Source organism: Carassius gibelio, chromosome A5 (genome assembly GCF_023724105.1).
Source record: "Carassius gibelio isolate Cgi1373 ecotype wild population from Czech Republic chromosome A5, carGib1.2-hapl.c, whole genome shotgun sequence".
Taxonomy (NCBI): domain Eukaryota; kingdom Metazoa; phylum Chordata; class Actinopteri; order Cypriniformes; family Cyprinidae; genus Carassius; species Carassius gibelio.
In genome coordinates, this window is record NC_068375.1 from 4,137,519 (window position 1) to 4,152,868 (window position 15,350).

Genomic DNA, 15,350 nt, shown 5'->3' on the forward strand with positions numbered 1-15,350 from the left:
GCCAACCTGACAGGTGTTCTTCCCCGTCAAAATGAAGCGCCACGCGACTGCTGATCTATTGAAAAAAAAAAAGAAAAAAAAAAAGACACTTGAGTTCGTCGGGATAAAGTTTTTGGATAATCATCTTTGATCTACTCAGAGTTTATATAGCTGCAGTTGGCAGAAACTTTCTTTATGGTCATGTACGTTTCTTTACTGTGGTGAGTAGGCCTTTTGTTTTGTCACTATCATTTCTCATATATTTCGAAGTTGTTATATTAGGCCTTCTACTGATATAATTTTTGCGTTGTATGTTGTAATAACAAATTACACTAACTATAGATTGGTATTTTCGCGGTTTTTACAACAACAACAAAAAAAAAAACGCTTTTCTGTAGGCTATAGTTGTGCTGTCAAACTGATGAAGATGTTTTCTTAATTTGCTGATGCTCTTTAAGATTTTTCGCGTTGAACTCTCTCGGCCACTGTAATTTTACCTATAAATGTAAAAAAAAAATAACTTGTGTAATTTTGCTTTTTTCAGGTTTTTTTTGGTTGGTTTATGTCCCATCTCTGTTCCTGATTCCATACCTATTGGTAAGAAATGCAGTTCTTAAAAAGTTCAGATGGTTTTGTTATTGTTGTTTATATAGACTGTTCCACTATGGACAATACAAGGCCCTATGTTAAAGATTGTGTATAAAGTTGTTATATGTAAAAGCTGTGTTTGTCTCTCAGGTATGTTCAGGACAGAGTGCCATGATCGTCATTTCTGGTTGTCTGTCAACTCAAATTTCCTTGGCAACAAATTTAGGTTCGAAGTTCAAGGTATTATTTTTAATTACTCCCTCTTTCTTTCCTTCTTTCTCAATTTTAAGTTCAATTCAAATTAGCTTTATTGTCCTAACAAATTGTACATTGTATTGCCAAAGTATTTATATGAGCAAGGAAAACCGAATAGGGAAATAAAATGTACAAAAATAATGGACCGTATGATGAACCGGTGTAGAAAAACAATAGTACTACAATCTTTACAATGAGTGGTGTGTGTGTCTGTGTGAGTACACTGGTCGACTTTCCCTCTTTTGTGGCAGGCATTAATGTACTTTGCCGCTAGTGAAATGCAGTCTTTATTTTATTTTTTCCATCAAGAAAATATTGAACTTGTTCATTGTTCTCTTGCTATTTGAAGTTGGGACAAATAATTTCAAATTTGGGAAAGAACTGTTTTCGAATGCCATTTATAGTTAGGGCAGGTGGTTATGAAATGTAGTTTCTACTTCTCCTTGGCTACAGTACAGCTTTAACCTGACTGTGCTCCGATATTCTGCTGTTGCGTAGTCCCTTTTTAAGGACAAACAGAATGCAGTTTACAAATAAGCTAGGTAGTTTTCTTTTTGTGCATGAATCATTTTGTTGAGCCGAATTCTGCAGATGAGGGTGTCAATGTCCTGATGCTGGTTCTTGTTAGTCGCATTGGTCTGATTAGTCTGTTTGTGGAGCCTCAGGACCAGCTGAATGAGAGGCCTCTTTTCATTAATTTAGGGCTTTAAAATTATGTAACCAAAGATTTGATCGCTCTTTTCTGAATGTGGAGTAAAAGAGGATGTTGGCCTAATTCTACCCGGAATGCATGTATCTGTACTAGGGATGTAACGGTACAAAAAAATCCAGGTTCGGTACGTACCTCTGTTTGAAAGTCACTGTTCGGTTCATTTTCGGTACAGTAAGGGAAAGAAATGGAAACATTAAACTGCAGGTTGTTTATTACTATACACTTTTTTTTTTTTTTTTTTTTTTTTTTTTTTTTTTTTATAAAATATATATAAAATAAAAAATTAAATACTGCTGCAAAGTTCTCCACTAAATAAAATTCAGTTTCAAGCCAATATCATATAATAAAATATAATGAAAAATATAAATAAATAACTATGATTACAGTGCAGCATTACCAATCCCAGCTTGTAGGCATGCTTCACCAGAACCGTGCCTGATGCGGCGATGGCATGCTACTGCAACTGTAGGTGACATAGAGGGAGACCGCCGACAGACCAGGATCTTGTCTTCATGACAACAATATCTATACTTCATGTTGAGCATAAATATAAAGCCTACTGATAAAGGACACCGTCAACAGTATTGACTGCAAAATAGACTATGTTTGAGGCCGGCGACACACTGGATGCGTGGCGCAAGCGTCTCAGCTGCGTGGCGTGTCTGTTTTTAATTTGGCTCCCATGTTAACAGGTTAGAGCTTGCAGACTGCCTGCATGAGACGTGAAAACGCGTGAATGCTAGAAATAGAACCGACGCCTATTTTTCACGCGACACGCGTTCGTCGGAAGCGTTTTAAGGGAAAATATACTAGGAAAATGTTTATATGTCATTTTGTACACAAACACCTTAATGACATTTTGATATTTGGAAGTCTATAGGTTGGCATAAATTCAGATATAAATGTAATTTAAAAATAAATTATTATAGATTTTCAAATATTGCACCTGTCAAACATACTCTATTTTGCTGGCAATACTGTTGACGGTGTCCTTATCAGTAGGTGTGTAAAAAAAAAAAAAAAAATTATATTGTTGTCATGAAGACGAGCCTGTTTTTTCGGCAGCCTCCCTCTATGTTACCTACAGCAGCACCAGCGTGCCAGCGCCGCGTCAGGCATGCTTCTGGTGTGTAAATACACAGAAAACGGGAAGCAGCCACCACGCCTCTGGCACGCAGCAGAGACTCCACACAGCCAGTGTGTCACCGGCCTGACAGGTGCAATATTTGAAAATCGATAATTATTAATTTATTTTTTTAATTACATTTATATCTGAATTTGTCAACCTATAACTAGACTTTCAAACATCAAAGTGTCATGAATTAATATGTATTTGTGTACAAAATTACATATAAACATATTTTCATATTCTATTTTGCCTGGAAATGCTTCCAACACGCATGCACGCGTTTACACCCCTAATCTGTACCTTAAAGGTCCCCTTCTTCGTGTTGTTAGAGTATAAATAATATCTGCAAAATGCTAAAGCTCAAAGTTCAATGCCAAGCGAGATATTTGATTTAACAGAATTCGCCTACAAAAAACGACCCGTTTGGACTACAGCCCTCTAGTTCCTGCAGGAATGACATCACTAAAACAGTTTTTTTGACTAACCTTCGCCCACATGAATTCACAAACAGGGGGCGTGGCCTTGTTGCGCTCCGACGGAGAAGGAAGAGCTGTTTGTTTTTGTCGCCATGTCGTTGAAACGCTGTTATTTTCATCTCTGAGTCCAATCACCTTTGTTTGGGCTTCCCAGGAACGCTGTACTTTGAGATTAATGGTTACAATTTATGTTTAACTCTGTTCCCGAAAATTATAATGCACATGTAAAACTATGTGCAGCTCATTTTGCTGAGGACAGCTTGCTGAGGACAACTTTCTCTTAACTTTCAAGATTATTCTTGAAAGATGGAGCAGTTCCCTCTTTGTCTGGAGAAGGCGTTGTTTATGGACCACAACTGGTAAGTGTATTTTATTATTTAAGTTGGTGCGTTTAACAGTTTCTGTAACTTATTACACAAAGGGCAACGCTGTTTAGCTTTGTTAACTAAATGTTAGGGCTGTGCAAAAAAACAAATGTTTTCATGCGCATCTCATCAGTAAAAACGCTCCTGTGACTATAAATACATCTCCAGCTTGTGCGTTCTAGCCCAATCGCGTTAACAGGAGGGCAGCCTGCTCTCAGCTGCTGTCAAATCACTACACAGGAATTGTGTGAAAAATACTGTTTTTTTTTTTACACGCGAAACATGAACACATGTTATATTGCACATTGTAAACACAATAAAAGCTACAAATAAACGCGTAAAACGGGACCTTTAAAGGGCAAGTTCACCGAAAAATTATGTCATAAATAACTCGCCCTCATGTTGTTCCAAACTCGTAAGACCTCTGTTCATCTTCGGAACACAGTTTAAGATATTTTAGTACGAGAGCTCTCAGTCCCTCCATTGAAACTGTGTGCACGGTATACCGTCCATGTAGGTAAGAAAAACATCATCAAAGTAGTCCATGTGACATCAGAGGGTCAGTTAGAATTTTTTGAAGCATCTAAAATACATTTTGGTACAAAAATAGGAAAAACTACGACTTTATTCAGCATTGTCTTCTTTTCCGGGTCTGTTGTGAGCGCGTTCACTGCAGTGTAGTGATATCTGGTTTGCAAACGAATCACTCTATGTAACCGGATCTTCTTCACCAAATTCACCAAATTGAACCGAATCGTTTGAAATGGTTCTCGTCTCCAATAAGCATTAATCCACAATTGACTTAAGCTGTTAACTTTTTTTAATGTGGCTGACACTCCCTTGTTTTAAAACAAACCAATATCCCAGAGTAATTCATGTACTCAAACAGTACACTGACTGAACTGCTGTGAAGAGGGAACTGAAGATGAACACCGAGCCGAGCTAGATAACAAACAAAAGATTGACTCGTTCTCATTGAACTGTTGTGTTTTGAACTCGCACACAACAGACACTGAAGAGAAGACTCTGAATAATGCTGAATAAAGTAGTAGTTTTTGCTATTTTTGTACCAAAATGTATTTTCGATGCTTCAAAAAAATTTAACTTACCCTCTGATGTCACATGGACTACTTTGATGATGTTTTTCTTACCTTTCTGGACATGGACCGTATACCATTCACACAGTTTCAATGGAGGGACTCCAGGAGTCTCTCGGACCAAATCTAAAATATCTTAAACTGTGTTCCAAAGATGAACGGAGGTCTTATGGGTTTGGAACGACATGAGGGTGAGTTATTAATGACATCATTTTCATTTTTCGGTGAACTAATCCTTTAAGGATGCTTTTACAAAACTTTTTCAGTAATATTTTTGTCCCATTTTGCAGACTCATGGTTTAGGAGAGGACACCAAACTTCACTGCAATATAGTGCAATTGGTTGTACAGCTGCTTGAAATTTGAGCCAGGTTCTAATCAGAATTTCAAATCGTAAAGAAAGAATCCTTTCTTACTTTCTCTTTCAATTAAATCATGGCCAAGTTAAGGTCTTCATTTGAATTGAATTTCAAACCAAGGTATGTGTAGTTTGTGGCATAATCAATTTTGGTCATATCAAAGGTAAAATTGTATTTCATTACCTTAACTATGCATTTTTTCTGGAATGTAAAAACTTTTGTTTAAGTTTAGTTAATGGTCAAGGCCCAGGTCTTGTGTAGGATGTCCAGGCTCTGCTATAGACCCTCTTCAGTTGAAGACAGCAGGACCAGATCTTTATAGTAGTTATATATATATATATATATATTATTTATATTTATACCCTTCTAAGAGAGTCTCCTCTCACCAAGCCATTGACAAGGTACAGACACAGGCTTTGACAGAGGTCCATCAGAAGCTTCTTGTTTTTATTTACTTGGTCATCCGGGTTATATCTTGGGAAGTTTACAATGTTTTCTGGGAATCTCTGTCCAAAAATAAAGTTATTTCCAGTAGCTGTGGTGTAGTCCAGATGAGATCCTGCTGGCATTTCAAATATGTCCTCATTATAGAGTAGTATGGATATTCAGAGGGAGGAAAATAAGAAAACCTCTTCAGTGGTTTGGGTAAGGTGCTTTTTTTTAACATAAACCATTCAGGATAAAATGAAAAAATGACAACAGACATATAATTTACATATTCCAATAAGAGAAGAGAAATATTATTCTTTTATATAATCCAGTGTTTTAGAAAAGAAAAACATCAAAAATACTAAGTTTGGCTGCCTTAATTTGTGCTGTTGTACATACACAGGCCACTATTTTAAGAAGGCTATATGGATCCAATACGTTTTCCCGCACGTGTAGTGTATACCAGTTGTTGTTGTTTTTGTTTTTGTTTTTTTTGTATTGTCTTTTTTTGCATCTTTTCTGTATTAAGCTTATACAGAAACCAGTATCATAATTAAAAAATACACACACACACTCATATACTGTGTGTATGTATATATATATATATGTATGTGTGTGTGTGTGAGAGAGACCAATCGGTGTATGACATCAAAGTACCGCAAGAGTGATTCAAAAGCACAAGAGTCATCTGTTCTCTAAGCTCTTGCGGTACTTTGTCATACTATTATTTAGAGTATCATTTTATTAAATTATTTAATATTTTCATAGTAATAATAAAATTAAGAAAATTATTAAAGTTATAAATATATACTTTCAAATGTACTGAAACTAATTTAAAACCGTTAGTTCATATATTGTCGGACGCACCTGTCATAGCACGCATCCTTTTCAGTTCAGCAAAATCAGTCAATGGTGAAAATCAACAGTAGATTTCATCAAGTCCAACAGTTTAACACAAATATTGGACATAAATTAACATTTTAAATATGAAGTATTCAAAACTGGTAAGTTCATATATCTGGAGTAAAGTTAAATTTAACTGATGCATTAGTCATACAGCGCTCCAGACCGCGCGCCACATGACCAGACCGACACACCGCCATAGAGACAAGAATCATCTATACCCGGAAATTTGCCTTTTTGAAGGCTTTAGTGATTTATAGAACTCTAAACTTAATGTTTATTAATCTGAGAGATCTGAGGCAATTCTAATTTAGCAATACTGTTTACAAACTGATTCCTCAATCTGTTTTAGCTTAAAAAATTTATATAGAAAAACTTTTAATGTCATAAATCATCATAGGGTTCATTGTGACCTGACCATCTTATTATTTTATTGCACTGATATATGATTTTGGACTCAATACCATCAGTCTAAGAGCCAATAAGTGGCTAGGTCTCTCCGATTTGAAATTATTTTTGCCTAGTCCAATGCAAAAGAAACTCCACGTTTGAATGTGAAAGTGAATCATTCTTTTTTCAAGGAGGACAATTGTGTGGCCCGTTGATAAGTAAAAAAAAAAAGTAAGTAAAAAAATTGCTTTTTTAGGTTTTGTAATGATTGGATTTTACTTTCTTATTGTGTAAGCTGATGAATTTCACTTTTGCGAAAGTGGAAGAAAGTTATACAGAATCCTTGTATTGCACACTTACAGTATTTGAGGATTAGAGATGGATTGGGAAATATGTAATCCATCCTAGAGAAAGTCTTATGAAAGTCTTATGCCTATAAATCCTTAGAGGTGGTATATTGAATTCTCCAAAGATCCATCAAATTGAGTTCAGTCATAAATTAAGCAACTTAGAAGATGGATTGGCTGTTGAATTAAAGCGATTTATCCAAAACAGGATTTACGACAGCATAAAAAAAAAATCCCACCACTAATTGGCAATCTGTCTGCTCAAGCAGTCTATTGGAAATATTTGAAAAATAATTATAAACCGATTTAATATTGCTCTAGAGCAGTGGTCCTCAAATCTGGCTTGGAAGATCCACTTTCCTGCAGAGTTTAGCTCCAACACTATAATCAAACTAACCTGAAAGTGATTTTCTAATGACCCTGAAGAAATTGATTAGAGCTAAACCAGGTCAAGTATTAGCAGTCATGAATTACTGTTCCCGGCATGTGCATACAAGTCTGATCAGGTCCTTAATCTCTAGCAGGTTGGTGTGGTTTGGTACTTTCCAAGTTTTGGCATAGTTGGACATGGTTGAGCATGATTTGTGGGATGTTGGACAGATTTGCCATTTGACTTTTGCAATTCATTGTAAAGTCACCAGAACTCTTGATGACCAACAAATGACACCTATATTACAGGACAAAACAACTACTTTATCATAATTGTCTTGACCTTAATCATAAGATTGGAGTAGACTGACTTATGATGCTCCAGAAAAAAATCAGTTTACATGACCAACATTGCCCTGAATACCCTAATTCACCCTGTATCTCCTAAAGGCCCCAATATACTTCAAACTAAGCTCATTTTCATTCTTGGTTTAGGGGCAAAAAGAAGTTAGAAAAGGTTGAGCGACGGTATACTCTTAACAAACTTTCTGACACTGCCACGCTGCTGGAAGCAGGTGTAGATTAATGTTAACATGACATGCAATGCTCGCGCGTATCCCCTAAAGAAAACAAAATGATGAAATGAAGTGAAGACAATCTAGGTGTGAGATGTGGCCCAAGGGTCAGAATATTATAGACAAAAGAATAATGATTAGCAGCAGTGCAGAGTCAAGTATCATGTTTGCAATACAAAAGAACCATAATCAGTCCATAGTCTTAAAACTTTAAAATGTTGTAAGGGAAAAAAATATTTGAATCAATTTGTTGCTTTATTGTTGTTGTTTTTTTTTTTACACTGGATAAATTGTTTTGATAAAAACAAAGGTTTGGTATATATTCGTTTGGCATTTAATTTACTGTATATCCTTTAAATTCGCTTATTGAAAGAACAACAGCAGCAGTATGGTGTAACATTTATTTGAAACGCATGTATTTGGTACTTGCTACCTTATATCTTTTACTCTTTCCTTTGTTTGTTTGTATGTTTGTCTGCGTCCCTTTTTTGCATAACTCTGGGTCATCAATACCAAGCTTCGTTGCTATTTCTTTCTAGGAATGAAATACTGTCTCTGCATCTATAGAGTCTCTCCGTGAGTCACTGTACAGGTGCGGATACATTTGTGCAGCTCAGCTATTCGACAATCGACACTCTAATGTATTCAGGAGATGTTGCTCTTCTTAATGACCTCCGAGGAACGAACAGAGAAATGTTTTATTTGCTTCAAAAAAGGTGGAGTTTCAGAACACACCCACCGATTGTGTAACCGCCATGGACCAATAGAATCTCAAAGGTGTTTAGGAGCTAAATTAATCCCACCCCCCCCCCAGAAAGCTTGCTTTGAGCAGTTTCGAACTGCTAAAACAAACTTTGTTTTGGCTTGATTTTGTTCAAAATAATGTCATATCAGTTCGTTCTTCCATTTTGTTTGAAGTATATCGGGGCCCTAACTGAAATTATGTTATTGTCTTTCCTTTACAGCAGACTCTAAGTTCCGTGAGGTTTCTGGTCAGTGGGCAGCAGAGTGTGGCTATACTATGGCACTTGACTCCTGGGGTGACCTGCTGCTGCGTGTTTCCTATCTTGCCTGTCTGGTGGAAAACCAGGTGAGGCACACGAGAAAGGCTTTTCCAAACATTGGTTTGAAAAAACCAACTGTAAACTGTAAATGTTTTAACATTGCATTGTTTGACAGTTTTACAGGAAATTTAATTTTTACAAGTAAAAACAATGAATTGCAATATAAATTGTTAAACCGTAAAAGGACATTCCCAGAAGTTTGTGCATGACATGATCACATGATTTGATATTTTATTGAAATGGTTTCTTGATTTTGTTATCAGTTAAACATTTTTGTGTTCAGTTAATGTTTATTGCTTTACTTTAGTGTTGTTCCCTTGCAGGTGTTTCAACTCCCGAACAAAAAACATTTTAATATTTTTGACATTGACCATGTGAAGTTAAACTCTCGAGACGAGACTTATGACAGATAATATAAGTTGCTAATCTTATAATTAGTAGTTAATAATTAATAGTCTTTAATTCTGGTGTTATAGCTGCTTTATCCAATGATCCGTGGTGCTGACGCTCTCTAGACGCGGAGAAACTCCTCCTTTGTTCATAACCACTCCTCTAGCCCCAGCTGGCCCACCTTGGCCCAAGGTTTTCATTGGGCCAAAAAACCCTGGCCATTGGCCCTGAGGAAGCCCCAACGAGGCATAATCAAGCCCCAGAAGTGACAGTGGAAATGCGACTGTCCCTGGCACGCTGTAGCATGCCCGCTTTTGGCCTGACAGTGAAAACACGGCTATTGTTAGCATATTTTTTTACAGTGAATTTCTGGCGACCACAGCTCATTTTCAACATTTGTTATGGTATTTGGTAATCTTAAGAGCATAACAGTTAGCAGTGTTGATTTTTGTTTCAGATGGAGACTAAATTTCAGTTGCTGGTGTGGTTTCGAAATCAGGACTCAAATGGGAAGGAGAAATCCTACCCTTTACTGCTCACCTGCCCTCTTCAGGTCCCATGGTCACCTCGGGAGCTTGTCTGTGAGCAGAACTACATGGAGGTGGAACATAAATTTTGTTTTATGAAGTGTACATTTCCTGATATAAATAGTTGTGTGGAAACAATCCCCATGATGCTTACACCATACCCCCAGGTGTCTGTGCTGAAACTGCTGCCTCCTGATAATCACATAGGCACAGCATGGGTAACACCAGCCCCTGTGGTAAGAGACTGTGTGCACTTTTACCGTTGGACTGTTTTACTGTTGATGTTTTTGAATTTCCCATTTTCGGTCATTGCTAGCAGCATCTGTGAACTGAATGTACATAATTTACTTACATTGATTGATCAAATACTTGGTCAAATCCTAAGCCAGACTTGTGCCATTAATTCAACCTGGCTTGCTGTAGCCAGAAGAGAACTGGCTTTTCAAGTGTAAAAGGGGGTTCTTCCAATGTTGTTTTTGTTGTTTTTTAACCTGTTGCAACCAAAACCTCTGGCTTGCTTACTGGAGGATTAAATCCTTATGTGTTGCCTTTTTAGCAATTAAATTAAGCAGGGTGATATGACCAAAATCTTTACTATAATATTACAATTTTCAACAACCATAAGGAATGGCATCATGTAGTAATTTGGTCTAAAAACAGAGATGCTATTAATTGAAATTAATGTCGTGGCCTATTTCTTAAAATTGTAGCTTAAATGACTGCTAATTAAATTTTTAATGTTAAACTCATCAGACTGCTATTTTTTTTTTTCACTTAAAACAATTTAATTGGATCTTCATTGATGCTTTATGAGAATTGTTTACTCTAGCTTGCAACAAAACTTTGACTATTGTCTAAATTCCTTAATTACATTCTCTTGGTGTGTCGGAGCATCAGACTTTTTCAGATGTTTTAACATGTGACATCATTAATACTTTTTTAGAATTGTTTTCTCTAACTTTGACCAAAACCTAAAAATATTTAAATATTTTAATAGAACAATATTGTACAGTATTCTCAGAAATATACTCCTATGTCTATCAGTTGACTTGACACTGACATGTACCGGATTCACTGCAGCATTATGTGCTAAACAACACCATAATTACAGTATAGCTAGATCGAAAATCGAGACGATCACCTTTATCATAGTTTTATTTTATGGCATTATAGATATAACATTAGGACTTTCTGTAAAGCTTCTTTTTAAACAATGTATATTGTTGCTTTACAAATAAATTGACATGACTATGTTGGGCCACTCAAAGAGATTGCAGTTGGTGCACATTTTACCTTTTTAAAGTAACGTAATCAAAATGGAGAGTTATTTATTTGCAGTGTGTATTATAAATAATTTATCAGTGTGCATCATTATTTTTTTTTATAAATCTACCCTCATAATCTTAACTCAAAATAACTTCACCTTGCAACCAAATCTCATCTTTTCTCTGATAACATGTTTACTGGCACGTTGTTTTAAAATGACAATGCAGCAATTGTAAAAGACACACAAACTAATCAGTTCCTGATAAAAATCTAGTCCCAACCATTCTTTCTTTATGTGAGAAGGTGTTTCGCTATGTCATGATCTAGGACAAGATGTTCACAAGTTATTTTATACTGATTTAACAGTGTGTATGTTTGTTGTGGGCCATAAGCTACATATGATGTTTTCTTGTCTTTTTAGGAGTTGGGAGAGGGTCTGTTGGAATGGAGGGTGGTGTTCCGTATACCAGCACTCAGCCAGGGGGGAGGCATGAGGGAGGAGACGGTTCCAGTGAGATTGGCACATTTGCTGGGTTACCACATTAACACCACTGACTCACGCGTCCTCCTCCGTTGTGCCTATGGATCCAAAATGGCATATATGCTACAGGTCGATAATAAAGCCAAAGATAAAGGAGAGATTGCTTACTCCATTTGTTAGAGTATTTTTCTTATTTCTTATTTTAATTTTCATATTTTTTTTGTTTTGTTCAGAAATTCATGTAGTGTGTGGTGAGCACATACTTTGATATTAATACATTATCTTTGTACTATAATTAAACATTTACTGTCTTGAGACAGTTGTAGAATGGGCTGTTATGAAAATTTATATCTTGTCTGAACGGTTTCAGTGGGGTGAGACTGATGTAGAAGTGGTGAGTGCCACCATCTTGTACAAGCTTAAATGGACCCTGTTGACTGTCGACATGTCAGTGGCCTGCACCATTGGTATGTTACTTTTGCTGACTCCATTTTTCTATTTTGGCTTCCTAGTCCAGTTATTTACCCATAACCTGATGTACTTCATGCCTAAACCTAGTTATATTTTATGCAAATCTTCTACTAAGGCCCTCCATTCTTTTCCTGCTCACCTCCTCCTCAAATGCTCTCTTTCAGGTCAAGCCTGGATGGATGGTTCTGATGTATTGTGGTCTCTTCCACGTGACCTCCCCACTCTGGTCCATCCTCCCTTCATAGAAAAGGGTCTTAAGTTGGGCGTTGGGGGGCGGTACCTGTCTGAGTGTGTTGCCCACCAGCGTGGTTACATGATTCACAACAACAACAGGACATTGGAGCTACGTATGCCTTTCGGAGCTGAAGGAGGATTCATCAAGGTACATCTACACTTACTTTTTCACTAAAAAGTATAATTTTTCCACTTTTTCATAACTTAAACCTACTGAATTTAAACCTTCTGTTACCAACCATCTTTCTCCTGTTCTTGGTCAGAGTCACGTTATTGATGGATTCTACTCTCAGTCATATTTTGTGGATGTATTCCTGCTGCGTGAATGGGAGGATACAGCATGGAGTCTGACTCAGCAGCGAATATTCAGAGCAATTTTTATTCATCACTTGCCACGACCAGTCACCCTTATTAACAGTGAGAACAAAAACCAATCCATTTACACGCTGTTCTCTAACTGCTACATGTTACTTTTTTCTTTTATAGCCTAACTTTTGACTATCACCATAAAGTTGAGTCCATTTTACCTTCCGGGAAGAATATTTGCACAATTAAATTCAAGTAGCTTATAAGTTGTGACTGTCAGTTTATGCGCATATGATTTTTCAGAAAAATTAATACAAGACATAGTCAACCAGAGGATGAACATTATTAACAGCAATTATTATATGATGCAATCACACTTGTAGCAATTTGTTAGTTCTGCATGTTGTTTCAGGGTTAGCATCATCTGGGGTCCTTGGAGGGGTTGGCATCATCTCTTCTCAGGTGTTCTGGATCCAGACTGGAGCTTGTGTAAATCCAGAGAAACAAATGGAGACATAATCAGCATAGCTGCTGTTCCAACAAAGTAAAATTAGGTTAACCAAGGATAAAGAGTAAGAATGCACATTTGATTAGATGCAACTGCAGTCACAATTTATGAGATTCATTATTCAAATGCTTGGCGAAAGAGATGTGTTTTTAATCTAGATTTAAACCGAGAGAGTGTGCTGAACCCTGAACATTATCAGGAAGGCTAATCCAGAGTTTGGGAGCCAAATGTGAAAAAGCTCTACCTCCTTTAGTGCACTTTGCTATCCTAGGAACTACCAAAAGTCCAGCATTTTGTAACCTTACGGAACGTGATGGTTTTTTAACGTGGTAGAAGACTAGTTAGCTATGCAGGAGCTAAACCATTTATGGCCTTATAGGTAAGTAATGATATTTTGTTACAGGTACGGAACTTAATAGGTAGCCAGTGCAGAGACTGTAGAATTGGGGTAATATGATCATCCTTTTTTGACCTGGTAAGGACTCTAGCTGTGGCATTTTGGACTACCTGTAGCTTGTTTTATTGAAGATGCAGGACAACCACCTAGAAGTGCATTACAATAGTCCAGTCGAGAGGTCATGAATGCATGAACTAGCTTTTTTGCATCAGAAACGGGTAACATGTTTCATAGCTTGGCAATGTTCCTAAGATGGAAGAAGGCTGTTTTTGTAACATAGGATATATGGTTTTCAAAAGACAAGTTGCTGTTAAATATAACACCCAGATTTTTGACTGTAGAGGAAGTAACCGCACATCCGTCTAGTTGCAAACTGTAGTCTAATAGAATCTGTGTACTGTTTGTGTTTTTTGGGTCCAATAATTAATATATCTGTCTTATCTGAATTTAGAAGACAAACATTTGATGTGTGTGTCTGTCTTTCTCTCTTTTTGCCATTGTAGAGACTGTGCCTTCACAGAGTGAGTTTGCCATCTCATTGTGCTGTTTTCCTCATGATGTTTCTTTGGGGAATGTGACTGTAGCAGGTCAGCGAGTGCTCTGGAAGGAAATGGAATGGAAAGGAGTTCATCTCTCTCAAATTCCTTTTCCCAACAACACCTACATGTATCTGTTTCAGATGCCCTTCTCTCATTCGCTCATCCCACAAAAGGTGATATACCACATTACAATGGTTTGCCAGCATTTCAATTTTAATAAGGAATGCTTCCTTCCCTCTCTTCTTTAGTATTTGGGAGACCGGTTTAGGAGGTACACTCTTTATGGGGTATTCTCTTTCATTCTGTTTCCTGGTGGAGAAATCTACAACCATTCTGCTACTGTTGTGGCAGAGCTACAGGATGTAGGTATGTATTGTCCTTCTCACTTAAATCTGATGAAAAAATAAAAATACTGAATAATAATAATAATAATAAAAAAAGTTGGCCATGTTACTGGCTAAGTAAATTTATGCTATCTCTGGTCACTATTGTCTTGTTGAACCAGACCAAATTAGAAAAAGCCTTTGATACAACTAAGCAAAGTTTGAATCTACCTTAGTTGTGGGATTTATAGATAGGGACAAGTATGGTTCCAATAAGGCAATATTCAGTATGTAAAATCATATAATACTTATTCCATTCTATTTAGCAATGTAATGCAAATGTAGACTGCACAACTGAGAACAAGTACAACCAAACTATAACCAGCCTTTACAAGTAGTCTTTGGTTCAGTTATGCAGTCCTCATGACTGTGTAGACATTACCAGTTATTCATGGGAACCATGTTCCATCTTGAATTAAATTGCCAGTGTGAAAAATGGTGCATACAAAACACAAGAACAAGTGCTAAGCTGCACTGAATTTTCTGTGCTTGAAAAGAGCCATTCCAGGATGCATTTGTTTTATCTTTGTCTTTTGTCTCTCAGTCTTGCCGAAGCTTAAAGGGGAGTGTACAGCACGAGGTGTGCGTACATTGGCTTACTATGGTAATATAGAGTCCTCTGAGTGGAGTTTGTATGTAGGAGGGATGAAGGTTGACTGGGAGCTGGTGGAGATTGGGGGATTCTCTCTGGATCCCCACGAACTCTACCTTAGCCTGGAAGTTCCACTATATGCCCCTGGCATGGCCTATGAGGTACAGTAAAGGCCTGAAAGCCATTATTCATTTGAAATCATGTGACAAGATGATTGATC

At 37.0% G+C, this 15,350-nt stretch overlaps 1 protein-coding gene across 2 annotated transcripts in view; it reads left to right on the top strand.

The window, feature by feature from the left end:
• The window catches only part of LOC127989178 (uncharacterized), an 18,594-nt gene continuing 3,244 nt past the window's right edge, over nucleotides 1–15,350 (top strand). Inside the window, exons 1-13 of one of the 2 annotated variants that reach the window (XM_052591411.1) lie at nucleotides 1–200; nucleotides 524–576; nucleotides 718–807; nucleotides 8,938–9,062; nucleotides 9,884–10,027; nucleotides 10,121–10,189; nucleotides 11,641–11,829; nucleotides 12,071–12,167; nucleotides 12,336–12,553; nucleotides 12,669–12,822; nucleotides 14,120–14,328; nucleotides 14,404–14,521; nucleotides 15,083–15,291. In XM_052591411.1, coding sequence (XP_052447371.1) covers nucleotides 175–200; nucleotides 524–576; nucleotides 718–807; nucleotides 8,938–9,062; nucleotides 9,884–10,027; nucleotides 10,121–10,189; nucleotides 11,641–11,829; nucleotides 12,071–12,167; nucleotides 12,336–12,553; nucleotides 12,669–12,822; nucleotides 14,120–14,328; nucleotides 14,404–14,521; nucleotides 15,083–15,291 — 1,701 coding nt within the window. In that variant the 5' untranslated portion in view covers nucleotides 1–174. The remainder of the gene's footprint in view (nucleotides 201–523; nucleotides 577–717; nucleotides 808–8,937; nucleotides 9,063–9,883; nucleotides 10,028–10,120; nucleotides 10,190–11,640; nucleotides 11,830–12,070; nucleotides 12,168–12,335; nucleotides 12,554–12,668; nucleotides 12,823–14,119; nucleotides 14,329–14,403; nucleotides 14,522–15,082; nucleotides 15,292–15,350) is intronic. The other variant, XM_052591410.1, reaches the window with a different exon arrangement.